The following is a 27,163-nucleotide window of genomic DNA, read 5'->3' as shown; positions in this document are numbered from 1 at the left end:
CTGCAAAATACATAAACCAGTGGTTAACAGAATTGAAGAAAGAAGTATAGTACCATAATAGTTGTAGGAGATTTTAACACACCACTCTCACCAAAAGATAGATTAACTCACAACAAAGATGCAGAAGACCTAAACTATCCACTCAACTAACTCAACCTTGTGAATATATTCAGCACCCAACAAAGTGCTGTGTTCTAGGATTCCCATTCTTCTCAATGTCAGCCACAGCTTGTTATGATCCACATGGTCAAATGGCCTTTACATAGTCAATAAAGCACAAATAGACATTCTTCTCTGGTAATTCCTTGCTGTCAGCCAGAATCCCTCTTAATCAACAGTGAAATCCCAGGTACCATGGCCTCTTTTAAATCCTATAGGCAGTTCCCTATTTGTATACTGTTCTAGCCATTTTTTTAATGATCTTCAACAGTACTTTGCTTGCATGTGATATTATTCAAGAATTTCCACATTCAGTTGGGTCACTTTTCTTGGGAATGGGAACAAATATGAATCTCTTCCAATCCATTGGCCAGACAGCTGTATTCCAAATTTCTTGGCATAGACTGGTGAGCACACCCAAGGCTGCATCCTTTAACTGAAACAAATTAATTGGTATTCCCTTGATTCCTGGGGCCTTTTTTTCCCCCTTTTTCGCCAATGCCTTCAAGGCAGCTTCCACTTCCTCCTCCATTACTATTGCTCCTGTTTATATAGTACTTCCTGAAATTTTTCAGTGTAAATCAGTTCTTTCTGGTACAGTGATTCTGTGTATTCCTTCCATCTTCATTTGATGCTTCCTGGATCATTCAATATATCACGTATAATGTCTTTCTGTATTGTCACTCAAGACTAAAATTTGTTTTTCCGTTCTTTCAGCTTGAGAAATATTCTCTTTTTATTCTGTAATTTCAGCTCTCTGCACATTCCATTATAATACTTTGTCTTCCCAAACTGCCCCTTGAAATCTTATGTCCAGCTCTTTTACTTCACCATGTTTTCCTTTAGTTTTGGCTTCTTGATGCTCCAGTGCAATCCTTAGAGTTTCTTCTGACAAACGTTTCTATTTTTTCTTTCTCCTCTATTTTTGTAATGACCTTTTGCTTTCTTCTGGATATCTTTAATATCGTCTCACAACTCACCTGGTCTTCAATCATTGGTGTTCATTGCCTCAAACCTATTCCTAAGATAATCTTGAAATTCAGATGGAATTGATTAAAGAGCTTATCTTGGTGTTCCTATGAATTTATATTCATTTGCTTTGGCCTCAATTTGTACTTGCAGATGAGTAATCGATGATCTGATCCGCAGTCTGCCCCTGGCCTAGTTTTGACTATTGATACTAAGTTTCTCCAGTGATTTCTTTAATCAGTGCAGTCCATCTGATTCCTATGCAGACCATCAGGTGACATCCATGTATAAAGTTGTCATTTGTTTCTTTTTAAAAAGGTTTTTGCAGTGAAGAAATCATTGTAAATACAAAATTCATTAATTCTGTTTCCAGCCTCATTTCTATCACGAAGCCCACTCATGCGGAACCTATACCTGGACCAGGAGGCTGTGGTGCCAACAAAGCAAGGGAGCACTGCATGGTTTAAAATTGAGAAGGGAGTTTGTCAGGGTGGTATTCTCTCTCCATACCTATTCAATCTGTATGCTGAGCAAATTACCCAAGAAGCTAGACTCTATGAAGAGGACTGTGGCATCAGGATTAGAGGGAGACTCATCAATAACCTGGGTTATGCACACTACACAATCTTGCTTGCTTAAAGTGAGGAGTACTTGAAGCACTTGTTGCAGAAGATTAAAAAATAAAATCTTCGATATGGATTGCATTTTAATGTCAAGAAAACAAAGATTCTTACCACTGGACAGATGAGCAGCATCTTGACGGATAAAGAAGCTATTGAAACTGTCAACAGCTTCATCTTGCTTGGATCCACAGTTAGCACCCTTGGTACCAGCAGTCTGTAGATAAGGAGAGGCATTGCACTAAGGAAGTCTGCAGTCAGAGACTTCTTCAAATTATTGAGGAGTAATGATGTCAATTTGAGGACTAAGGTGCATCAGATAAAGGCTATAATCTTTCCAATCATTTGCTGTACATCTGAGAGCTATACAGTGAAAAAGGATGATAGGAAAAGAATTAACGCCTTTTAGCTCTGATGTTGGAGAAGAGCACTGACCATCTTATGGACGGCCAAGAGAATGAGCATATATGTCTTAGAGAGGGTGCAGCCAGAGTGCTCTTTGAAGGCAAGAATGATGAGACCTTGCTTCACATACTTTGGTTTTATTATTATTATTATTAAATTTTATTAGTTTTAATGAACATTTACAGGGATTTTAGGTTTTCACTCCTTCATTGCTGCACCATTCTCTCTACCCTCCTCCCCAGTTTGTTCTTCTTCCCCCGCCATCCGAATGTCTGTTTTAATTGTCCAATTGCCACAGTGCTTGTCAAAGTCAGCTCTGATTAATCTCCTTTGTCAGTGTGTCCCTTGCCATTCCCTATCACTCCTCCCTGAGAGAGACTCCACCCTGATTCATAAGGAAAAGGGGACGGCGTATTCTCTTAGCTACTTCCTGCTGAAAAGGGACGCTGTGGGTTTCAGGGGCTTCACATACTTTGGACATGTTGCTAGGAGGTGCTAGTCCTTGAAGAGGGACATGGTCCTGGGAAGGGTGGAAGATTAGCAAAGGAGAAGAAGACCCTCAACCAGGTGGATTGGCATGGTGACTGCCACAGTGGGCTGTTGTGTGTCAAGAAGTATTAGGATGGCACAGGATAGAACAGGGTTCGATCTTTTGTTCATAGGATCGCTGTGAGTCATACTTGACTCAGCAGCACCTAACAACAACAACAACAAGCACCCAACAAAGATTCCGTTTACATTCTTCTCAAGTGTACATGGTACATTCTCCAGAATTGATCATATTAGGGCATAAAGCAAATCTCAACCAATTAAAAATATTTCAATAATATGAAATATCTGTTCAGACCACAGTGCCATAAAACTAGAAATCAACAAGAAGATAAAGCTTATAAAACCACCTCTGTGGAAGCTAAATAACAGCATGCTAGAACACAATTAAGTTATAGAAGAAATAAAAAATGAAATAATAGAGTTTCTCAAAGCAAATGAAAATGAAAATACAACATACCAAAACCTCTGGACTACAACTCAGACAGTCCTGCAAAAACATTTAAAAAGGGAAGAAAAAGTAAAATTAATGATTTAACTCAATATCTCCATCAAATAGAAAAAGAATAACATTCTAACCCACAGAATCTAGAAGAAAGGAAATTAAAAGAGCTGAAATCAATGAGATAGAAAAGAGAAGAACAGTTGAAACCATCAATAAGACTAGGAGCTGGTTCTTTGAAAGGGTCAAGAAAATTTGCAAACATAACCAAAAAAAGAAAGAAGACAAAAATATTTGAATAAGAAATTATAAAGGTGACATCACAACAGAGCCAGATGAAATTAAATTGATAATATCAGAATATTTGCAAAGCTATCCTCTGATATTCTGAAAATGTAGGGGAAATGGACAAATTTCTTAAAATTCAGACCTTACCCAGAATGACAGGGACAAATGTAGAACATTCAAACAGACCCATCACAAAAGAAGAAATTGACCGGCAAGAATCTGCACTGCAATTCCAGGAGAGGAAGACACAGGATGAGATGGATTGATTCAGTGACTGGAGAAATGGGATTAGGTCTGTCAGAGATGAGGCCATTGGCACAGAATAGGGCTCTTGAAGAGCTAGTGTACATAGAGTCACTATGAGTTGCAGGCAACTCAGTGGCACATAACAACACAACAGAAAGACCAAGAAGCTGTTGTCTGCATGAAACAAGGGAACACTTTGTAGTTTGAAATCAGGAAGTATATATATGTATCAGAGTTGTTTCATTTCTCCATACCAGTTCAATCTGTCCACTAAGCAAATAATTTGTGAAGCTGCAGTCTATGAGAAAAAAATGTGGCATAAGGATCAGCCCCTGGTGGCCGTGTCCTCACAAATCCTGTCTGCTGTGATGTTGTCAATGTAGGTGTTCCACCCGGCCATGTCTCTTCTATTGGACTGTTCTAAGTGTTGTTGCTGGGGCTGCGGGTCGAGCTCTGGCTTCCTTGTCTGGCAGGCCGGAGTGGGGGGAGCGAAGAGTTTGGGACGCACACTACCGTCCAGACCCCCAGGCCTCTTCTAGCTCTTGTTAACCTTTCAGAAAAGACAAGTGATGTTATCTTTTATTACTTAGTAAATATTTTTTAAAATATATAAAAATCAACTCCATTATTTTCCTTTAAAGAAAAAGTGATGCTTTATTAATGAGATAAATTCAAGGCTACCAAGTGAGTATTTTGAAAATTATTTTGAAGAATATCTCTAATATGTGATTTTTTTTTATACTGAAAATGCTATAAAATGCCATAAAACTTCCCTGTTTACATACCTTAAAAATGTAGTAGCAAGATTTAAGAATATTCTGAAGCATTGCAATTGGTTGTAAATTGAGCTGTCTAAAAATAAGTAAATGTAACATCTCATTAGTTTTCAAAAGCAACTAAGGGTCTTTCTACCAGATTTCACCAAGAGCTTTCTGTGGATGTTGAAGAAGATTGAAAAATTAATTTCATGATCTAGTAAATTTTCACTGAGGAAATTATATTCAAAGTTAAACATTTTTAAAAAAAGAAACCCTGATTGTCAGGTTATAAAACCCTGCTTAATGGTGTACCTTTGATACTCATCAAAGGGGAAAGCTAATTAATTCACTGCTTTAAGAATCTGAGCCAAATAGCTGGTAAACTATTGATCTTTACTATTTGTCTTTCACTGTTAATGAATTAGAATATTTGTAAGGGATTCTTTAAGCAAACTTAGCCGGTACAGGGGCTGATGTACTTGGATGCCAATCAGTTCATTAGCTTGATCCCACCAGAGTCCGTAGTTTGAACTCACTGGCCACTGTGCAGAAAAGACATTTGGCCATCTGGCACAGCTACAGCCCTGGAGATCCTAGGGGACAGGTTCCAACCCTTCTGCCTTGTAGAGTCACTAACAGTCAGAATCTGCTGTACAGTAGGAGATTTTGGTTCTTGATTAAGGGCTGCTTTACCTCTGGTGAGGGGAAACCCTGTATATTTAATTGGAAATCTTATCATTTTCTAGTTGGTAAGTGTTTAGAGATAAATTTCCTATTGCCTCATGATAATGTTTCATCTGATAAGCAATCCTTTCATATTTTAATCTGAGGATCTAACTGAACCAATATGTCACTTATACCTTCAGAGTTTGTGCTTTTCCGTCGTATTTACAGACATATATTCCATTCTTCCCCCCACAGTAAATGGAGTTCCTTGGCCTCAAGAGGCAGCACGGCGAAATAGCCATACCTTTAACTGCAGGATGCTGATCCACCCTCCAGATGAGCCAGGCACTGAGAACCAAGAAGCGTGCCAGCGGTATGAAGTAATGCAATGTTTTACTGTGTCTCAGCCAAAATCAATCCAAGAGGATGGAGAAGGTAAGCAGCAAGTCATTGTGAAGTCTTTGGTTGTTTTTTTCCATAGCTTGAGGAAGGAGATAATGGAACATAACTCTCCTCTTCTAGTGGCATTTTTCCTTATTATGTGTCTCGTCAGCTTACTGAGTATCTCTTTATTTTTCAGTCTAAAACAACTGCTAACGTCTAGATTTATCCCTTTAATAGGCCCCAAATTCTCAATTTTGAGCTGGCATTCCCACTGAAAATGTCAGACACAAACCAACTTTTGCCCAGAAACTGCTGCCAGTTGGGAGGGAGCTGGAGCAGCAGGTTTCTGAGCAACTCTGAATTGTAGGACATTTCAAGTATGGAGAACACAGGAGAGAAGCTCTGGCATTTTTAAAGCCATAGAAGTAATTTATAAGAAGAAAGCTTACAAGTAGATGAAAACAATCATACAGCCACGCTGAAGGCAGTTTGGCACTTCCTCAAAAAGCTGAACATAGAAAGTCCATATGACCCAGGAGACACAAATACAGATTTGTACACCAGTGTTCATATCAGCGTTATTCACCATCACAATAACATGGAAACAGTGCAAATGTCCGACCACAGTCAAATGGATTGAGAAATTATGGTACATTCACACAGTGAAATATTACACAGCACACAGAAGCAATGATTTTGTAAAGTATTACCTAACTTGAGAAGGACTGGAGAGCATTATGCTGAGTGAATTAACTCAGTCCCATAATGACAAATATACTATATAAAACCATTACAGTAGAATGAGTATGAAGATCCATGGGAGGGGAGGTGGAAGCAGAGGGGTGAGAATGTGCGGGCGAGGTGAGGTTTAATCATGGGGTCGCACAATTTGATGGGTGGGGAGAGTGAGGGAAATGAGAAGGATCTGGTGTGAAAAAACAATATATTCAAATTTTGTAAATAAACTAGTATAAAAAATAAGTAGATGAAAACATATACTTGTGAACATGACATCAAGATAAAATGAATTAAACATTTGACTGTGGGTGAGTTTTCCATGTAAACTTAAAGTAGGCTAAGTTTAGGAACAGCCAGAAATTGGGAACTGAAGGGCCAGAGAAAGTAGTAAATGTATGAAAGATCATGTATCAGCGGGTCTCACAAAGGAATATGTGCCAGAGACTGTTAGGCACTTTTACAAAATGTGCATGCTAAGATGTTTTCTTGATGTTTAGCTGTGTGAAAATGTATGTGACTCCCACAAACTAAAACTTAGACATTGAAAAAATGGGATATCCTAAAACATAATCTTTTGTCAAGAGGGAGAGAATGTTTTCCAGAAATAATTAAATATCATTTTTCTTACATGAAAGTTCTATCTGTACAGTGTTTTTAAGAATAGCCACTGGTAATTGTAGAAATTTTACTGTAAAACTATTACTTTTTTTAAAAAAAATCTTCCCTTTCTTAAACTTAACCAAAAACTTCTTGTTGTATTTCTTACTTTGCAAGTATATGAGACATCCCATCTCTTCTAGTTCACTTTATACTAATTAGATCTCTACCTTAAACAGCTAGATATTTGTTGTTGTTGTTGCTAGCTATTTTCCTTCTAATACGCTGTTAGAGCAAAATCATTCCATTGTTATGTCAGGTTCTGTATGTGTACTTTTATTTTATTTTCATTTTTACAATATGTATTTACAATATATAAGAAACATTAATACTTATCTAGTATAAAAAAAGAAACATTTACATACTTAGTACATACAGATATACACAGTAATAAAAAGAAAAATTTAACTTATTTCATATATTTAAACTGCTAAGTGTATCTCCAAGTGTGTCTGACATTTAGCTGGAGAATGTTCTCCCTTATCCCGAGGTGTTAAGACTTCCTTCTGTGCATGACCCACTTTTTAAAAAATTTTATTTTATACTGGTTTACTTAGAAGGTTCATATACATTGTTTTTCACACCAGATCTTTCCCCTTTCCTAATAATTACTTAACAAGCGATGCCTGCAAGTAGTTGTATTCCTCCGTTTCTTCAATTTGTCTCTCCTGTTTGGGACAGATTTCCAGTCATGTTTGATTTGCATTGCTCGGCGATTACCTCGGCCTCCATCCATTACAGGTGTCGAATCCTTTATGACCAAGCAAGATACTACAGGTACTGACTGTGACATTAAGAATAATCCATACGTGCTAATAATATGGCTGTGCTTTTAATACTGTCTCCAAAATTGTGCACCCTGTGTTCCTATATTTGGCTTCTGTTTCCTGGCTTCCCATAGAAATCTTTTTTTTTAATTGGTTTTCATTCAGTTACTTATACATATTTTTTAGCAATAATTACCATTGTATAATGACATTATTTACAACATCCTGTAGAAACCTCAGTGCATTCTCCCTTATGGAAAGCATTTTAATTAGTGGTCTTGACACTATATGTTTTAGATACTATAATCATTCTAGTAGACAGAATGCTAGGTAGTATCATTTTTATAATTATTTATAATTTCAGAAGAACTTGTTTTAAGAGATTTGGCTGTGGAGAACATTGTTGTTGTTGTTGCAAACCGTAGAGTTGGAGGTAACCCATAGTTGGCCCTCCGGAGAGTTTTCAGAGGCAGTTGATCTCTTGGGAGGAGATTGCTCATCCTTTTCCTGTGGAGCAACTGGTGGCTTCGTACCATGTGCCTTTGGGATTGCAGCGCAGCTTCTTGCCACCAGAGCTCCCTGTGCATACATAGTCATACTTATTTTATGAGTGGTCATGGATGTGGTAGTTATAATATTATACCCAAATGTATCTAGAGTTTGTTGTTGTTATGTGCCGTCAAGTCACCTGCAATTTATAGCGACTCTATGTACAGTAGCCCTAAACCCTGCCTATCCTGTGCCAATCTGGAGCCTACATTTTTTAAAATGATTTATTCAACACACATTAAATGCCTAGAAGTATCTCTCACTTATTGTCACTGCGTATGGTTGTTCAAGGGTGTGTGTGTGTGTGTGTGTGTGTGTGTACACAAAAAGCAAAGATGTAATTTGAAATTGTGAAATATGTTATCCTGAAAAAAGGTGTGTGATGGTATGAGTGACACTAACAGAGAAATCTTGTTTTAAAATGAACTGATCAGGGGAGCCTTGAACCCTGACGGGAGTGGTGGTGCAGCACTGCAGTAAGTAAGGTGTAGAAGGATCATAGTGCCAGAGTGAGCGCTCCAAACTGAGGAAGCAGAGCTGCAAAAGCTTGAGCTTGGTGACGAGGAGGCCTGTGGAGCAGTTGAGTGTCTGAAAATAAGGCCGCCTTTGTCAAGATCAGCTTCAGATTTGATATTTAGCAAAGGAAATTTTTTTTCTCTATCCTTCATATTTCACATTATTTAATTTTATCATCACCTTAACACATAAGAATTTCTTAATTTTATATCAGTTACACATATTGTTACTCAGTTTTAAAATAGAAATGCTAGAGATTTTGTCTTGCTTTGTTTAGCAGAATGAGATTTTAGAAATTATTTCTACTGAATCTTATTTTCCATGAAAGTTTTGCTTGAGGATATCTTTTGACTTTACTATTGTTTATAAGGTCCTGTCACATTTTTAAAAAGAATTTTAAATCCTGAAAGGTAATACTCCTGTTAGATTCTTCCTTTTATAATCTTAAAAATAAGCTCTCAATCACTTTTGTTAAAGAATAGACGGTGATAAATGAGCACAGGTTCTAGAAAATGTAGAAAATGGTGAAGAGAATGTCTGGAAGCTTGGAGAGATTGCCTTTTAGGGTGAAGTTTTACCATAATTTTACCTTTCCTTATTTTCTTTTTAAATCTGCCATATTTCTATCCCACTCCATTTTCCACTAATGAGCATCACTGAAAAAAATGCAATAAACTCTTGTTGAAAAGCAAGCATATTTGTACATGAGGAAGAATATGGTTCACTGAAAAATAAAACTGGTCCAATTTCACCTATATAAAAAGAAATCTGCTAGGGGTCTTGTGAAATAACAAGGTCCAGCCAATAAATGTAGGAGATGAGGGAGACTTAAAAATTAGGAGACAATTTAGAAGACAGTTTCTATTTTTCTTCATATTGCATTTGTAGAAATTTAATCTTAAACTGCATTGTTTAATTAAAGGAAAATGTTAGGACTGTAGTTTTATTTCTGACCTAGAATATAGCATTAAGACCACAGATGCATCTAAAGTGTGTGTGTGTGTGTGTGTGTGTGTGTGTGTAACTGTGCTAACACAGATGTTGTTGTTGTTTAATGCCATCGAGTCGTAGACAACTCATAGCGACCCTATGAATGAACAGCCTGAGCACTGTTCATACATAGAGTTTCCGGAGGCAAGCCATTTCAGAAGTGGATGCCGCTCCTGCTTCCAGGCTTGATTTAGTCGGGAAGCTCCAGCCAACACTGTCCACCATGGGTGCCCATTACCACGATTGGCACATCACTGTCACAGGCTTCAGCACCACAGCAACCACGAGTTACCTCTGTACAGCAACACACAGACCAGTGCTATACCACCTAGAAGAATGTTTGACAGGAAGTTCCTGGCAAATAGTAGATGATGGATAAAGTTAATGTACTGTTTTCTTTGTTTCCAGTAAAAGTAATACTTTAATTTCAAAGGACATAAAAACATTAAGATTTGTGGAAGAAATTTCCTGGCCTAGAAAATAAAATTTTGCTCAGTCACATGAAAAGATAAAACCCAATGAAATCCTTACCAAAAATCAGTCTAGAACTTCAGAGTTATACCCTGACAGGTGAAAAGTCTACCTTTTTTTTACCGGCTCAAGCTCCCTTGTTGAGAAGGACCTCTCCAAATTGCTAAAGAGCAAGGATGTCTGTCCAAAGACTAAAGTGTGCCCGATCTAAGCCATGATCTTTGCAATTAGTTGCATCGCAAACTTAGACAATGAATAAGGATGACAGAAAAGAATCAGTACCTTTGAACTTCAGTGCCAGAGAAGAGTACCGAACATCCCACACAGATACACAGCTAAAATTTGTGTGTGTTTACAACTGAACTGTATAAACACAGATCCGCTAAAATTTGTATAAAAATGTCTGTGTGTGTGTCCTTGTTAATGTGATGGTTAAATTCTTACCTGTTAACTGAGAATTCAAGGAACTGAACCCCTCCTGGCAACTTCACATTGAAAAAACCTGGTGATCTCCTCCTTCGAGATTACAGTCCAGGACATTCTACCATGCAGTTCTGCCCAACCACACTGCGCTGCTGGCAGTCAGAATTAGCTCTGTGTCACCTAACAAACCCTTCTCGTGTGAGCCCCTTTGGAGCAATCATGGGTGGTGGCCAGGCATTCTCTAGTTCCAGTAAATTTTATAAAGCATTTGTCAATTTCTATAACACCTGGAAAGTTCTAACTTAGTATCTTTTTCTGATTTGATTTTTGTTCCCTTTAGTTATGTTTACTCTTAAACCAAATATTGTCAAGAATAGGTAAAAAAGGAAAGACTTTACTTCCTTTCTCATAGCTTATCCATTTAAGCCTGTCTGTTGTTCAATCAATCCAACTCAGAGTTACCCTCAATCATCAAGTGTCTGAGGCTATAAGTAGTGATAGGGTAAGACTGCCCATCTTTCTTCTGCAGAGCAGTTGGTAGTTCCACCTGCCAACTTTTCTGTTAACAGGCTGTTATGATACACACAAGCCATCTTAGTTCAGTTAGTTATTAAAAATTAATATCATCCAAAACAGTCTATTTTATTTTTTTCCTTTCCTTCCCCAATAAAGATCTAGTCAGCATTTTTTATTGCATCTCCAAAGAGCAGTGTCCAAAGAACACATCAGGGGTGTTTAACTGTCAGTAAACTCAGCAGCCTAACATCTTTTTTAAAATTTACTATTTGACTGGAATTTAATTTTAGAATATGACAGACTACAACATAATACAAGTGCTGATGGCCTGGTGGTGAGGACTTGTGCTGCTAATCCAAAGACGAGCAGTTCGAATTCACCAACTGCTCCTTGGGAGAAAGATGGACAGTCTTTTTTTCATGTGATTTACAGCCTCTGAAAGCTCACTGGGGTGTGAGCTATGATTTAATTCTGACTGAATGACACATACCAGCAGCACCAACAGTACACAGTATATCCTAAAAGCAATTCTAAAACCTTTTGTTTTGTCATGTTACTGAAACTCTATTTACTGTGTGTTATGAACACTGCATTTTTTTTTAACCATTTAGCATTTAGGCAATGGTTATGGAGTACTATTCAGATGTACTAGTTTGGGAATATGTATGACTTATATAAAAAGCTATTATAAATATAAACTGTCAATCTTTTTGTAGGCAAAATCATCTCTATTGATACTAGTTCCCTGAGAGCTGCTGGCAGAACCGGCTGGGAAGATTTAGTGAGGAAGTGCATTTATGCCTTCTTCCAACCTCAGGGCAGAGAGCCATCATATGCCAGACAGCTGTTTCAAGAAGGTAAAGTTGTGTTGTTTTGTTTTTTTTCTCTCCATGATTTTCATTAACTTTGCTCTTTATTAGCACTGGCTAGTTTATAAAATTCTTATGGCTTGATAAGTATTTTCTCCAAATTCCAGTTTTTGCAATTATCAGTTGTAGGAAAGGAAGAAATGGGTAAGCAAAGTAATTCATGAGTGGATCCTGAGATTTGGGATGCACATTCTAAAGAACAGGATATCATGTAGTGGTCACTCATTCATCCATCCATCCATTCATTCAGCAGACATGTATCAAGTTCCTAACATACATGGAACACCATGTAAGATGCCGCAGACGCATCAGGTTTCTGCCCTCAAGGAGCTCATAATAGGAGAAAATATGACCAACTCCAAACATCACTCTGTCTTTGAGAATTAGGGACCAGTTCAGGAGGAAGTAATATTTTTGTGTCTCTTAAAGATCATTCTCAGTAGAACAAGCATGTAAAAGGGCTTCTGGATAAATCTGAGATCTCTATCTACCATGCTTACTTCATGACCGCTGCAGCACTTGTATCTGTCTGCTGATTAAGATTGAATTTTCAAGTTAATATGTTTGTCTTTTCAAATGAACAAGTATTTTTTAAAGTACTGCTATATCATAGTACAATAGGAACATAAAACAAGTTTCGCCCCCCACACACACACACACAGAGACAAGGTAGGAAGAATTATTTGAGGATTAAAATCAAAACGTTTACAGACTCAGGGATAAAGGAACTAAAGGTGCTTTTAAAATATTGGCATGTAGGTCCCTGGGTGACATAAGCAGCTTGCAGTTGACTAGGAACCAAAAGGTGCGGGATCACACCCACCCAGAGGCCTTGCAGAAGAGAGGCTTGTCCTTCTGCTTCCTTGAAAACTCCAAGAAAACCCTTGGCAAGGTTCTGTTTTGTGGCACACAGGGTCAGTGTGGGTCAGAATTACCTTGAGAGTGCAAAACAACAGTGTCCATTAAATATAAAATCTTCAGGACAATACCCAGTGTATAGAATGTAATGACCCTGCCCCCTACCAAAAATGTGCTATCATGTGATTATGATAACCCCACATATTCCTTCCCTCAGATGTAATCTATTCTCTAAATTGTTTCTTTGGTAAGTGCTTCTCTTTGTAGCTACTCCTTAAAAATAAGAGTGACAAATATTTTTTTTATTCCATCACTTTTATTAATTTTAACCTTTTAAAAAATATGTAACTATAAATATAATTAGAGCTTTCATATGTGATTTAAAATCTGTAATAGCTTTACATATAAATATATATCTTTTTATATCTGTTTAAAGCTTTCCTAAGCTTACTGATCATTTTTCCATTAAACGTATTTTAGGTCATGTACTTCCTAGTGATGTATGTATGGAGGTAGTAGCTTTATTTTTTTTTCAGGAGGCCATCTGTATAAATCTGTATCTGTAAGTCTGTTATTTCTGGAACAGCTTAACCCCAAACTAGTTCTCCAGTGGGCCTGTTACCAGACTGATGCTACCCTTAAAACTGCCATTTTAGTGAATATGATCAATAATATGTACTTATACAAGTCTCCTACTTGATCTTAAAGTACAGCCAGATTTGTAAATGAGGACAGTAAACAATACTACCCATTGGGTGTAGAGGCTGTGACTCGCGCTACCAAGAGTGGTACTTGACCTGTGTTTAGGTCTAAGACTTTGTCTGCATTCTCTGCCTAAAATGTTTTACTTTATAAATTAGGCTTTTTACTTTGTAAATGTTTTATTAACTTTGTAAATTAGGCTTTCTATGTCTTTATTAGAACACTTTTAATATTTACCTAAAAGAATATCTAGATTAATGTCTCCTTTTCCATGTGACCAAGCTCCCCAAAGATGTAAGTCAGTCACAACGTGAGGTTATGTCTCTAAACAAAGCTCTCCATAAAACAATTTTATTTAGAATAAAGTAGAAAACAATACAAGTATAAAACAACATCTCTTCCTCATTAGTCATTTCTAATGCCTTTTCACCTTTTCCTTTTATTTTTTTAGTTCTTCAGTAAAAATAATCTTTATTTTTCTTACTAAGTTGTTTAATGCACACATGGCTCAGATTCTAGTGTTTCAGAAATTCAGGACAAATTGCCAAGTATTTTTCATGGCTTGAGTGCATATTTTTCTGATATTTTATGTTCAGCAATATCTAACCTGGTAAGAAACATAAAGATCATTTGTTAAAGATGTTTGACCCACTGAATTAAAAATATCTCAGAGTATCTGTATTTTTTTAAAATGCCAAAAGCAACACTTAGGTTCGCTAAAACTTGAGAAGCACTGATGTACTCATCAAGAATGGATAGAGGTGCAATTTGCCTTTGCAGGTTCCTTGCTGTCTCTTCACTTAGAGACATTACGGAAAGAGTAAAGCAGATTATGCCACTGTGTCTTTGATTTTGTGCAAAGCTTCACACTGATTGGTATTTAGGCAAGAAAAAAAATTATCCTCCATATGTCTTCTTTTTTTTTCTTACCTATTAAGTTATTCATTGAAGGCAAGTTTGGAAAAAACTCCCAGTCCTGCTTCATTTTGAGCCATTACTTCAAATCATGGTCCAGGTTACAGTGTTTTTCAAAGGTCCCTGATAAGAGTCATCTAAGGTAGCTGTTAAACCAGATTCCTAGACTCCATTTCACCCTGTGGAATCAGTCTTAAGTGTAAGCTTGTTATCAGGGAAATTTAGAAAACATACTGTTGTTGTTTTTAAATACCATGGAGTCAGAACTGACCCATAACTGACCTTCCAGAGGGTTTTCAGAAGCAGTTAAGTCGTGCAGGAGACTGCCCTTCCTCTTCCCGGGGAGCAGCTGGTGGATTTGAATTGCATACTTTTCTGTTAGCCATGCAGCTCCTTAACACAAAGTCACCAGCACTCTCTAGGATCTACAAAATATTAGTATCATTAACTAGGAAGTAATGTTTCAGGATCAAATTTTTTAAGTTTGTAACTGCTTTAATCTTTCACTTTTGGGAATTTGTAAGGCAAAGTTCCTGTGCTGTCTAGTATGATAGTCATCAGCCATGTGTGACTGTGAAACTGAGTTTCAAATGTTATTTAATTTAAATTTAGGTAGCTTCATTTGGAAATGGTTAGTGCTGATGATTGCACAACATGGTGAATGTAATTCATTTCATCATGCATGTAAAAAATGATTTTAATTGAAATTTTGTATGTATGTAAAATTCTACTACAAATAGCTAATCTGGCTGGTGGCTACTTTAATGGACAGTGCAGCTCAGTGTTGACCATCCAGTGGGTGTTTTCCCCAGAATAAGGAGATCATGAATAGCAGTGGATGGTAGTGAGGAAACAGATAAAATGATGTCATCAAAGGAGCATGAAATACATTGTCTGTCTTGTCTGGCCTTTAGATTTAGAATTCCAGACTAATAATTTCTTTTTTAAAGACTACTTTTTATTGTAGCTGTATTTTCCAAAATATATTTTTAAAAAGATATTAATAGTTGAGATTATTAATATTTGGGGTCTAGCAAACACATACTTCTACAAATATTTCCAGTTTCCATCAAAGAGTCTTTTTTTAATTTTTTACTGTTTAATTAGATATCACATTTCTGCATGTGTTACAATTGGCAAGTGTACCAGTGATTTAGCTCAAGTTGCTAGATGGGTAAGGAATATGGTTGGGTGGGTGTAAGTCATAATCTTTTCAATTACCTTTCTATCCTGGTTTTGTTAGTTAGGCGGATGGATTGACTTACACTACAGATACAGAATAGACTGTACCCTCTTCAGTTTAACTATATTCCCAAGACATTGAGATAGAGCATGTCTTCTTTTTATGTTCAGTAAATTAGTAGCTTCAAAATTATTTATTAATCAAATATCTTTTATGCCTTTTAAAATGAAATTGAAGCCTTTTGTGAAATGTCTTTGGAAAAAACTAGAACCAACATTTACAATAGACTAAAATTAGAATGGACATTTTTCATAGTAATTTTCATGTTTCGGTGGATTTGATTTTAACCTTGTTATCACTATTGACTTTCTCCTAAAAGACTTTCCTATTGTACTCTAAAACAGCAGTAATGTTTTATTGCTTGGTTGTCTGATAAATCCTTTTACATATTTAATAAACACTTACCTAAATGTAGTATTTATTCTTAATAAAGCCGTAAGACCAAAGTAAATTACATTGTTTATACAGTGAAATGACTACCCTTCCTGAAGTTTTGTTCTTTATAGCTGTAATCATTGACTTTAGCTTAATTTGCATATTAACTTTAAAAATTCACATTGAACATAATTATATATGTGAATCTAATAACAAACAAGACCATAGTGATTCATATTCCTGAATGAAATACTCAATTTAAATTTGGCTAAGACACTCTTTAATCAAAACTTATTAGAGTTTTACAAATTATAGCTCCATAAAACTGTTACTAAAATAACCAGCAAAAAAAATTAAAAAGACAGCAATAAAACCATAACACTTAGAATACAGAAAGTAAGAGAGGAGAGTACTTCCCAATAGTTCTGCTATTTGCTGTTATGTATCATTGAGTTGGAACTGACTCCTAGTTGATCCTTGACATTGGGGGGTATTGTGTGTCTGCAGTCAAGGTAGCTGTTTTTCAGAGGCTGTAAATCATGTGGAAGAAGACTGCCCATCTTTCTCCCTTGGAGCAGCTAATGGATTCACTCTACTTTTGAGTTGGCAGTGCAGCTCCTTACCCATTGGACCACCTTCTAGTGGATGCTTAATAAATTTGAAAAGCTTCTCCATTACACAGTGAGATTAAGCTTGTCGTTTTCTCCACTTGAGATTTTTTTTTTCTTTTCATAATCATAGTTTATGTGAGGAGGCACCCATTCAAGTAGGACATATCAGTTGGCATATTTCAGCTGGAGCGATTTTTACTTACCTGAGGTGTATCTACTTTGTTAGAACATTTTTTTGTTTTGTTTTGTTTTGAGTCTGAGAAGTTGGGAGGGTATAGACAGAATGAGGATCTAGGTAGAAATAAGGCCTGGTAACTCTCCTTTGCCCAGAATACAAGTGTCAGAATTTTAACTAGGTTTCTTTTTTGTTTGAAACAGTGATGACTCGTGGCACTGCCTCCAGCCCATCCTATAGATTCATATTGAATGATGGGACAATGCTTAGCGCCCACACCAAGTGTAAACTTTGCTACCCTCAAAGTCCAGACATGCAGCCTTTCATCATGGGAATTCATATCATCGACAGGTACTACTTATTCGGAGAGCTTCATATGAAATAAGTCAGTGTACATATTTCTTCTGAGAGAAATTTTTTCTTATACTTTTGATAATTAGAAAATAGAAATTTTACATCAGGCATAAAACTAGTATGATGAGTGTACAATCGGTATGTCCTAATTGGGTTTTATAGTTTTATTGCCTTGCCATAGCTTTGTAGTTCAAAAAGGGAGACAGGGAAGCTGAGGCTGAAAGTATGTGTTCTGAAGGGTAAAACCTAAAAGTTGGCTAAAAACTTAGAACTTTTCCATCTGTGTAATTATGGTCTTTAATAATAGAGTTCAGAGTTTATTAACATTGTCATGATCTTGATTTTTAGAAGTGCTTTATTTTCATTGAGGCAAATTGATTGGCTCCTGATTTGAAGTTGACAGTTATTCACAGATTGTACAAATCATTGAACAGTCAACTTGAAATTTTTTAATGTCATGGCCACCATTTTCTAATTATTTCTGAGTATGTTTTATACTGGTATATGTGGGAAAATGCATGGAACTTTTCTTCTGTTAAGCTCTCAAAACCTTTATGTTTAAAACTATTTTAAATTTAGTATTAAACCAAAGCCAGGACATTGTCCCTCACTTCATCTTTTTCTCATCTAATATAGTTGCTCCTACGACCATGGTAATAGCAGTCACCAGTCTGCTGTCATAGCTCTGGATTTGAATGCAGAACTCAGAGAAAAGCTGAATTCAATATTATGTTTTATTTTGTTTCTAATGTTAGTTTAATTTGTGCTCTTGTTAATAGAATTAGCACAGTTCTTTTCTCATATTGTGATTTCTCTTTCAAAACATCTGCTATGTCTGCATATCACCCTTTTTAAGTTTTACATCAGTGACATAGTATTTTCCTTACCCAGTCTTCCTCTTTGGAGTTGAAATACTTAAAAGCTGTAACAAGAGAGTCATGGGAAAAGTACTTTTTAAACAAAGGTGTGGAATGTTTCTTGTCAGCTAAAAGTGTAATGAATGTTAATTGTTTATATTAAATTCAGGTAATATTAAAAGCACATATGTAGTGACTATTGGATTTTTTCCAAAGTTAAAATTTATTTCTTATGTATCTAAAAACATTGTTAAATTTGAGAGACCATAAATACTACTATCTATTAAGTGCATAGTACTTCACGGTAGTACTAAACTAAATTTACTGTTTTTATTTAAAGTGATACTGAAGTTCTTTATATCATAGTTTGCAACATTCTTGAGATTAATGATTTTTTTTTATATTGTGCATCATAAAAAACAGATGAAGATATTTGACTAATGTCTTTTCCCCCTTAGGGAACACAGTGGACTTTCTCCTCAAGATGACACTAGTTCTGGAATGTCAATGCCCCGAGTAAACCCCTCGGTCAATCCTAGTATCTCTCCGGCTCATGGTGTGGCTCGTTCATCCACATTGCCACCATCTAACAGCAACATGGTACCCACCAGAGTAAACCGCCAGCCGAGCTCAGACCTTCATGGCAGCAGTCATAGTAATACTAGCAACAATCAAGGGAATTTTGGATGCTCACCTGGAAATCAGATTGTAACCAGTGTTGCCTTAAACCAGGGACAGGCTGGTTCTCAGAGCAGCAATCCCTCTTTAAACCTCAGTAATTCTTCTATGGAAGGTACAGGAATAACCTTAGCACAGTTCATGTCTCCAAGGAGACAGGTTAATTCGGGATTGGCAACAAGGCCCAGAATGCCAAACAATTCCTTTTCTCCTAATATCCCTACATTGAGCTCCCCTGTTGGCATGGCAAATAGTGCCTGTAATAATAACAGTAACCGATCTTACTCAAACATCCCGGTAACATCTTTACAGGGTATGAATGAAGGACCCAATAACTCCGTTGGCTTCTCTACCAATTCTCCAGTCCTCAGGCAGATAAGCTCACAGAATTCACCAAGCAGGTTAAATACACAACCTGGAAAAGCTGAGCCCAAAGACAACAAAGAAATTACATCCATTTTAAATGAAATGATCCAGTCTGACAACAGCTCTGGTGATGGCAAACCTCTGGATTCAGGGCTTCTGCATAACAATGATAGACTGTCAGATGCGGACAATAAATATGCCCAGACCAGTCACAAGCTAGTGCAGCTCCTGACAACAACTGCAGAGCAGCAGTTACGGCATGCTGACATAGACACTAGCTGTAAAGATGTACTCTCCTGCACAGGCACTTCCAACTCTGCCTCTGGTAATTCTTCCGGAGGTACTTGTCCCTCCTCTCATAGCTCACTGACAGAACGGCACAAAATTCTACATCGGCTCTTACAGGAGGGCAGCCCCTCAGATATCACCACATTATCTGTTGAGCCTGATAAAAAGGACAGTGCATCCACATCTGGGTCAGTGACTGGACAGGTACAAGGGAACTCCAGTATAAAACTAGAACTGGACTCTTCAAAGAAGAAAGACTCGAAAGACCATCAGCTCCTACGCTACCTTTTAGATAAAGATGAAAAAGATTTGAGGTCAACGCCAAACCTGAGCCTGGATGATGTGAAGGTGAAAGTGGAAAAGAAGGAACAGATGGATCCTTGTAACACAAACCCAACCCCAATGACCAAAACCGCTCCTGAAGAAGTTAAACTGGAGTCTCAGAGCCAGGTAGGTAATTCCTCACTTCATAGAATAAGCACTTCTTGTTCTTTTCATTTTTTCATTACGTTTATTCTAATCAGAGACTAAATTTAAATTCAGGCTCTTTTGTCCTGTCCATTGGGTGTGTTGTTATAGGTGCTATCAAGTCGACTACATAACTCATAGCAAATTTATACATAATAGCTTTGAATCCTGCTCTATCCCTAACCAATCTCACTGTCTCTTGACAGTATTGTGTCAGTCAGTCCATCTCATCAGAGTCTTCCTCTCCTGCGCTGTCCCTCTACCCTTCCAAATATAATACCCTTCTCCCAGGACTGGCCCCTCCTGGCCATATGCCCAAAGTATGTGAGACGGAGCTTTAAAATCCTTGCCTTCAAGAAGCAGCTTGGTTTCAACCTCTCCAGGACAAATCTGTTAGTTCTCTTGACAGTCAATGGTTTACTCAGTACTCTTCTCTGGCACCACAACCCAAAGACATCAAATCTTCTTCCGTTATCCTCTTTCATTATCCAACTTTCTGATGCATAGCAAGTAATTGCAAAGACCATGGCCTAGATCAGGGACACCTAGTCTCTAGACTTAACATTCTTGCTCTTCAGCACTCTGGAGAGGTCCCTGACAGCACATTTTCCTAATGCAGTTTGCCTTTTAATTTCCTGACTGCTGGTGCCAAGAGTGTTGATTGTAGATCTGAGCAAGCTGAAATTGTTAACAATCTCAATCTCTTCCATATATCACGTTCTACCAATTGGCTCAGTGGTGAGAATCTTAGTTTTCTTGATGTTGAGCTTCAGTCTATATTGCAAACTACAGTCTTAATCCCTCTGTAGCAGATGCTTCGGGTCCTCCTCAGTTTCAGCAAGCAAGGTTGTGTCATCTGCATAACACATTACTCCTCATATAGTCCAGCCTCTCGAATGATCCATTCTGCCTACAAATTGAAAAGGTATGGAGATAGGACAAATTTCTGACACATTCCTTTTCTGATTTTGAACCATGCAGTACTTCCTTGCTTTGTTCTGACCACTGCTTCCTGAGCCGGGTATACATTGCACATGAGCACAATCAGGTGTCTGGGATTCCCTTTCTTCTCAAGGTTAGCCAGAGTTAATTGTAATCCATGCAGTCAGATGTCTTTGCATAGTCAATGAAACACAGACATTCGTCTGGTACTCTGCTTTTGGCCAGGATCCATCCAACATTGGCTATGATGTCCCTAGTGCCTTTTCTAAACCCAGCTTGTGTTTCTGGTAGTTCTCTGTTGATGTACTGCTCCAGTTGCTTTTGAATAATCTTTTAGCAGGTTTTTGCTTGCGTAAGATATTAGTGACATTGCTCAATAATTTCCACATGCTGTTGGATCACCTTTTGGGGGCAAATGGAAAATAAATATGAATCTCTTCCAGTCAATTGACGAGGTGATAGTCCTCCATATTTCTTGGTACAGCCTGATGAGAAATTCCAGGGCTGCATCAGTTTGTTGAAATATATCAATTGGTTTTCCATCAATTTGTGGGACCTTGATTTTTTGCTAATTCCTATTGAGCAGCTTGAACTTCTTCCTTCATCACCATTGTGTCTTGAACATAAGTTATTTCATGAAATACTTCTGTGTCGGCCAGTACTTTTTGGCCCAGTGACTCCGTGTACTCCTTCCATCTTCTTTTGATGCTTCCTGGATCGTTCACTATTCTGCCCATAGCATCCGTAAGTATTGCAAATCAAGGTTTGTATTTGTTCTTTAGGTCCTTCAACTTAGGAAAGAGGAGTGGTAGGGTCAGAAAGAGGAGTTGGTGGAAATGGATGCTGGAGGAAGTGGATGCTGACAGAGCAGGGCAGGGGCGGAACCAAATCACAGGTGCCAAAGGTTGGGAGGAGGCGGGGAACCAACACTTCTGGATAAAATGCTTGCCTGCCAGATACTGCTCTTAAGTTGATCATCTAAATTAAGGCAGGCTAGGGAAAAGGATTGGCCATTCACTTCCAAAACAACAGGCCTTCAAAACCCTATACACAGTAGAGTCCACTCGGTATACATACACTAATTCATGTTTATATCAATGATTGAAGTCACAGGATATGACTCAGAAGTTCTCTTTGGATTCGGAGAGCCTACAGTACTATTCTAGAAAGCACTCTAACAAAATAGATTTTTTTTTCTTTCTCTCTACAAAATCAGAGTTCACATTTTTGGATGTTTTTAAAAATGCTCTGAAAAATAAAAAAGAAATAAAATGCTCTGAACCCTTTCACGTACCTCCACCTATTGAATCCAGATCTCTTAGAACAGAGCCCAGGAATCTGTCTTAAAGAAGCTCCCTGGAATCCTGAGGGTACCTCCAACATGAAAGTCAGAAAGACTTGTGAGAGCAAGGATACTTTGTCTGACTTTCTTTTATCTCCTTTGAAAGCTTTTTCTAAAACTCTTTACCTCCTTATCTGATTTTAACAACCCTGAGGCCCCATCAGGAAACAGGACTTGAATGTTTGGGGTAGTAGGCTATCCAACGTAGCCTGAAAAGGAAGTAAGTAGTCTTTCTATCCTTTAGGGGGCTCTGGTGGCCTAGTGGCAAGAAGCTCCACTGCAATCTCAAAGGCATGTGCTTCTGATCCAGCAGCTGCTCTGTGGGTTTACTGCCTCTGAAAACCCTCTGGAGGGTCAGCTATGGGTCAGTTCTGACTCAGTGGCACACAACAGCAGCTACATAGTTTTCATGCATTAAAAACCTTAACGGAGCTCTGGTGGCTTTGTCACCAGGTAGATTCTTGTTGCACTACTAACACAGGGGCCACACTCTTCTGGCGATTTGAATCCACCAGTAGGTCCTCTCATGTGATTCATAGCCTCAGAAAACTACCAAAGGGTCAGCTAAGGGTTGGTTCTCAGATTGGCAGTGAGAGAAGGAATATTAGACTTTGGTGGTGGTAATAGTGTATTATATGCTAACCTTCCAGTTAGCAGTCCAAATCCACCCTCTAAGGACAAACTATGTGCAACCTGTTCCTATATAGATGCACAGTTTCAGAAATCCAGTGAAGAATGACCACAAGTTGGACTCAGCTTATTAACAGTAGGTTTGGTTTCGTTTATATCAGTCCGAGTTGGGGATGTGTGATAATAGAAAGCCGTTTCCTTTATTGACCAGAATCCATTTGTTGTGGTGAACTATGAAAGAAACTAAGAAAAACAGAATATGCTCTAAACTCTGGTAATTTACAATTTATTTCAAGATAAAATACAGACATTTATAAAGTCACTTTAAAGATGCATGTACAAAGCAATTGCTCATCCTCTGCTGTGAAACAGAATTCATACTCTGTATACCCAGGTCCTTCAGTTTCTTGAAACCAGATTCATTTTCTGCTCTCATCTCAGAGACTTCTTACTCAAGTGTGGTTCATTCCATGCACTTGGCATGTTTGCTGTTCTACTCCGAAGCATCCTCCGCCCTGCCTTCCTTTCCATGTCTTCTGAACTTCTGTCATCTCTATAAAGCCTTGCCCATCAGCCCTAGTTCGATGGTTTCTTTTCCCTCTACTGTTATGGTAGTTTGTATCATTTCTATTTAATATTTGTAATAACATGTTTTCTTTACATTTATTTGGGTTCTTAGGAGATAAAGGCATCTCATATTTCTTGATACTGCACAAATACTGTTTCTTTTTAAAGCTGAAGGATAACTTTAGTAATAACTATACTCTGAATCTTTTGAATTAACTTCAGAAATAACCACTTTGTAAAGTGCTGCCATTGTTTAATCATCTTGGTACATTTATTTTGGTTTGCACATGCATTCGTTTATTTGGCATTCATCCTAGGCATGGGAGTACAGGGTCATAGATAGGCATATGTTCACTCTTAGTAGTAATGCCGAACAATTATCCATAGCCTGATCATTCATTATAGTTGTTCTGTACTTTTGGCAGTACTTGGGTAGTGTCCATGGTATCTCATAATTATCACTTGCATTTTCCTGATAAATATGTTTTGGTCATTTATATATTGGCATAGTCTGTACATAGTTGTGCTGATAGCCCTAAAGTCACTACCTCTCAGGGGATTTGAATGTACCAGTGACTCTTGTGTGATTTGCAGCCTTGGCAACCTTAGGCGATGGTCAGCTGTTGAGTCCATTCCAACTTGATGGCAATGAGTTTGAGAGTTTTTTTGTGAGTTACCTATTCAATTCTTACTCATTTTCTTATTGACTTGTAAAGATTCTTTACATGTTTGGGTAAGATTCCTTTATTGGTAAATAGTTACAGATCTCTTCTTCATGTCCTAACTTCTCTTTCTATTCTCTTACTGGTAGTTTTTAATGACATGAAGTCCTTCATTTGAATGTAGCCCAATTGGTCCATATTTTCCTTTGTGGTTTTAAACATGTGTAATAAAAAACATGTTCAGAAATGTTCATGGTAACTTTGTGTTATATCAATAGAATGAGTAAGAATATTTCTATATATTTGTAATAGAATATGATTCAGTAATGAAAATTAATGTGGTGCTGCCATATGTGGCAAAACATCTGGGCTTACACTGCACCATGTTAATTAAAAATAAAAAAAAAACACCAGGTATTTTTTAAAATGCGTAAATGTTAGTATTTATGAAATCTAAAAATAAAAACTGCACTGCAATCCTGAAGGCACGCAGTTTGAATCCACCAGCCGCTCCCTGAGAGGAGGATGGGCAGTATCCTCTCGTGCAATTAACTGCCTCTGGAAACTGGCTAGAGAGTCAGCTAGGGGTCAGCTCTCACTTGATGGTATTCAGTAACAGCAAAGTTATTATAGTAGAATAATATAATTGTGATAAAGATGGCTTTGTTCCGACCCCACACAGATGTAGGGACCCCTGTGTATTTTAGAAGATCTGCTTCTTATACTGTGAAATATTTAAGTAGAGAGTAGCCTTTCTGAGAATTTGAAACTGATATATTATCCATAAAAATACATTTTCCCAAACTTTTTTTAAATTCTAAAGAAAAGATATGCCAAGGTAAATTAATTTTTTATTTAATCATAAAAGTAATCCATTTTAATATTTTTTAAAACATATGTAATAGAAGAAAGTCAGCAGTAAAAGACATCACCCTAACAGTACTCTTCCCCTCCCCACATCCCTTCCCCCTCCCTATGTTCACTCTCTTAAAATATTCATTCACTGTTGCACAGTTACTTCCCCTTCCCCAGTGCTCTTTGCAATGCACCTCTTATTCTGGGCTATTATCTTATGTGTAATTCCTAATCATATATCCCTAAGACTGTCCTTTCAGGGATCATTTCTATAGTTCATTACTAATAATATTTTCCTTTTAAATAATTCTTTCCTTCATCTGTTCCAATGCAGTGTTATCTATCCACTCTTAACCTATTTTCTTCCCAACCCCCATGTCAGACCTGCTTTATAACAGTAGTGCTATGCAGTATTTGTCCTTTTGTCACTGAGATATTTCACTAAGCATAATGTCCTCCAGGCTCACCCACGTTGTGTAATGTTTTATGAGTTATTGTTTTTCAGTGCTGCATAGTAGTCCATTATATGAATGTATCATAGTTTTTCTTTTTGTTTGTTGATGGGCACTTGGGTTGCTTTCATCTCTGCTATTATAAATAATGCAGCAGTAAACATGAGTGTACATATATCTGTTTGGCTAGAGGTTCTGGCTTCTTTAGGGTATATTCCCAATAGAGGAATCACTTCATCAAATGGTATTTCTATTTCCAACTTTCTGAGAAAGCCCTAACTGCCTCCCATAGTGGTTACACCATTTTACACTCCCACCAACAGTGAATAAGGGTTCCAATCTCTTCACAACCTTGCCAACATTTATTGTTTGCTACTTCATTGAACTTTGCTTTTGTTGCTGAGGTGAGATTATATAGTTGTTTTTATTTGCATCTCTCTGATAGCTAGGGATTTTGAACATTTCCTCATGTGTTTGTGTGCCATCTGAATGTCATCTTTGATGAAGTATCTAGTCATACCCTTTGTTTATTTTGCAATTGGGTGGTTTACCTTTTTCTTACTGAGGTGCTGGAATATTGTATAAATTTTAAATATTACTCCCTTATTAGATAAATCATTGCCAAATATTTTTCCCAGTCTGTGGCTTTCCTTTTTACCCTGTTGGAAAAGTTTTGGTTTTGGCTTTCCAGGTTTGTTTGTGTGTGTTTTTGAGAAGTTTTTTGATGTACAGAAGGATTTGATTCTTAGAAGGTCCCAGTAATCTATTTTGTTCTCTTCTGGTTATAGGTTAACAGTACATTTGACATTTCTTTCCAGTGCTGTCTTTTCCTTTGCATAGATTTTACACTAAGATATATTAGATAAATACTATGTGTCTGTTCTCTTATACCCTAAAGTATTAGTATATCATTAACATCTAAAATGTTTTCCAATAGAATGAAAACTGTTGCAGAGAGTATCCAGTCATTTTAATTATTTATTTTCTCTCCATTCTTTCGTCCTTTTGCTTAATTCATAGAGTTTAAAGGAGCAGCTTTTTTCCCCTCATGTTGTTTTAGATCAAAGAGTAGAATATGTTTGCTCTAACTTGGCCTTCATTTTTAGTTCACAGCTGACCTTGATCAGTTTGACCAGTTGCTGCCCACGCTGGAGAAGGCAGCACAGCTGCCAGGCTTGTGTGAAGCGGACAGGATGGATGGTGCCGTCACCAGTGTCCCTATCAAATCAGAGATCCTGCCAACCTCACTGCAGCCCACCACTGCCAGACCCGCTCCCAGACTAAATAGTATGTATCAGAGCAAAGCCATGTTTTAAATGCTTAATGGTAATGTGAGGACTTTATGTCTTATCCCTGCTTCACAGACTTCTTGTTTGCTAGTTGTGCGTTGGTTAAAAAACTAACTAAAAAGTCAGAGGTTCGAACCCACCAGCAGTTATATGGGAGAAAGAGAAAGCCAGCTGCTTCTGTAAAGATTTACAGCATTGGAATCCTTGAGTGGTTGTCCTCTGCACTGTGGGTCACTGTGAGTCAGAATCAACTCTATGGCAATGAGTTTGAGTTGGGTTTGGTTTACTGACAGTGAATTGAGTGAATGTGTCATTAATGGTGCTATAAGTAGTATACGAACACAATGCATATACGAACAGAAATATTTCACTCACTCTGTGTATTTGCATTTATAGTATGACTTCTACTCCCTTATAATTTATGCTGGGGGAATAGAGAAACAATTTTGAGTTCTTACACAAAATATTCCTTAAGGACATTTATAGAAGTAATATATTAGGTCAGGTCATATTTTTTTCAAAATTATATTCTTTAAACTTTGGTCCTATGAG

The 27,163-nt window shown here is 37.4% G+C and overlaps 1 protein-coding gene across 3 annotated transcripts in view; it reads left to right on the top strand.

The window, feature by feature from the left end:
- The window catches only part of NCOA1 (nuclear receptor coactivator 1), a 127,766-nt gene that overhangs the window by 47,637 nt on the left and 52,966 nt on the right, over positions 1–27,163 (top strand). For all 3 annotated transcript variants that reach the window (XM_006880625.1, XM_006880626.1, XM_006880627.1), the window contains exons 6-11: positions 5,358–5,537; positions 7,563–7,658; positions 11,830–11,970; positions 17,065–17,212; positions 18,531–19,854; positions 26,429–26,609. In XM_006880625.1, coding sequence (XP_006880687.1) covers positions 5,358–5,537; positions 7,563–7,658; positions 11,830–11,970; positions 17,065–17,212; positions 18,531–19,854; positions 26,429–26,609 — 2,070 coding nt within the window. The remainder of the gene's footprint in view (positions 1–5,357; positions 5,538–7,562; positions 7,659–11,829; positions 11,971–17,064; positions 17,213–18,530; positions 19,855–26,428; positions 26,610–27,163) is intronic.

The sequence above is a fragment of the Elephantulus edwardii genome, unplaced genomic scaffold (genome assembly GCF_000299155.1).
Source record: "Elephantulus edwardii isolate Elephantulus edwardi_28Jun2011 unplaced genomic scaffold, EleEdw1.0 scaffold00009, whole genome shotgun sequence".
NCBI classification, from domain to species: Eukaryota; Metazoa; Chordata; class Mammalia; order Macroscelidea; family Macroscelididae; genus Elephantulus; species Elephantulus edwardii.
Note: the sequence above shows the minus strand (reverse complement) of the source record. Positions and strands in the feature narration are given on the sequence as shown.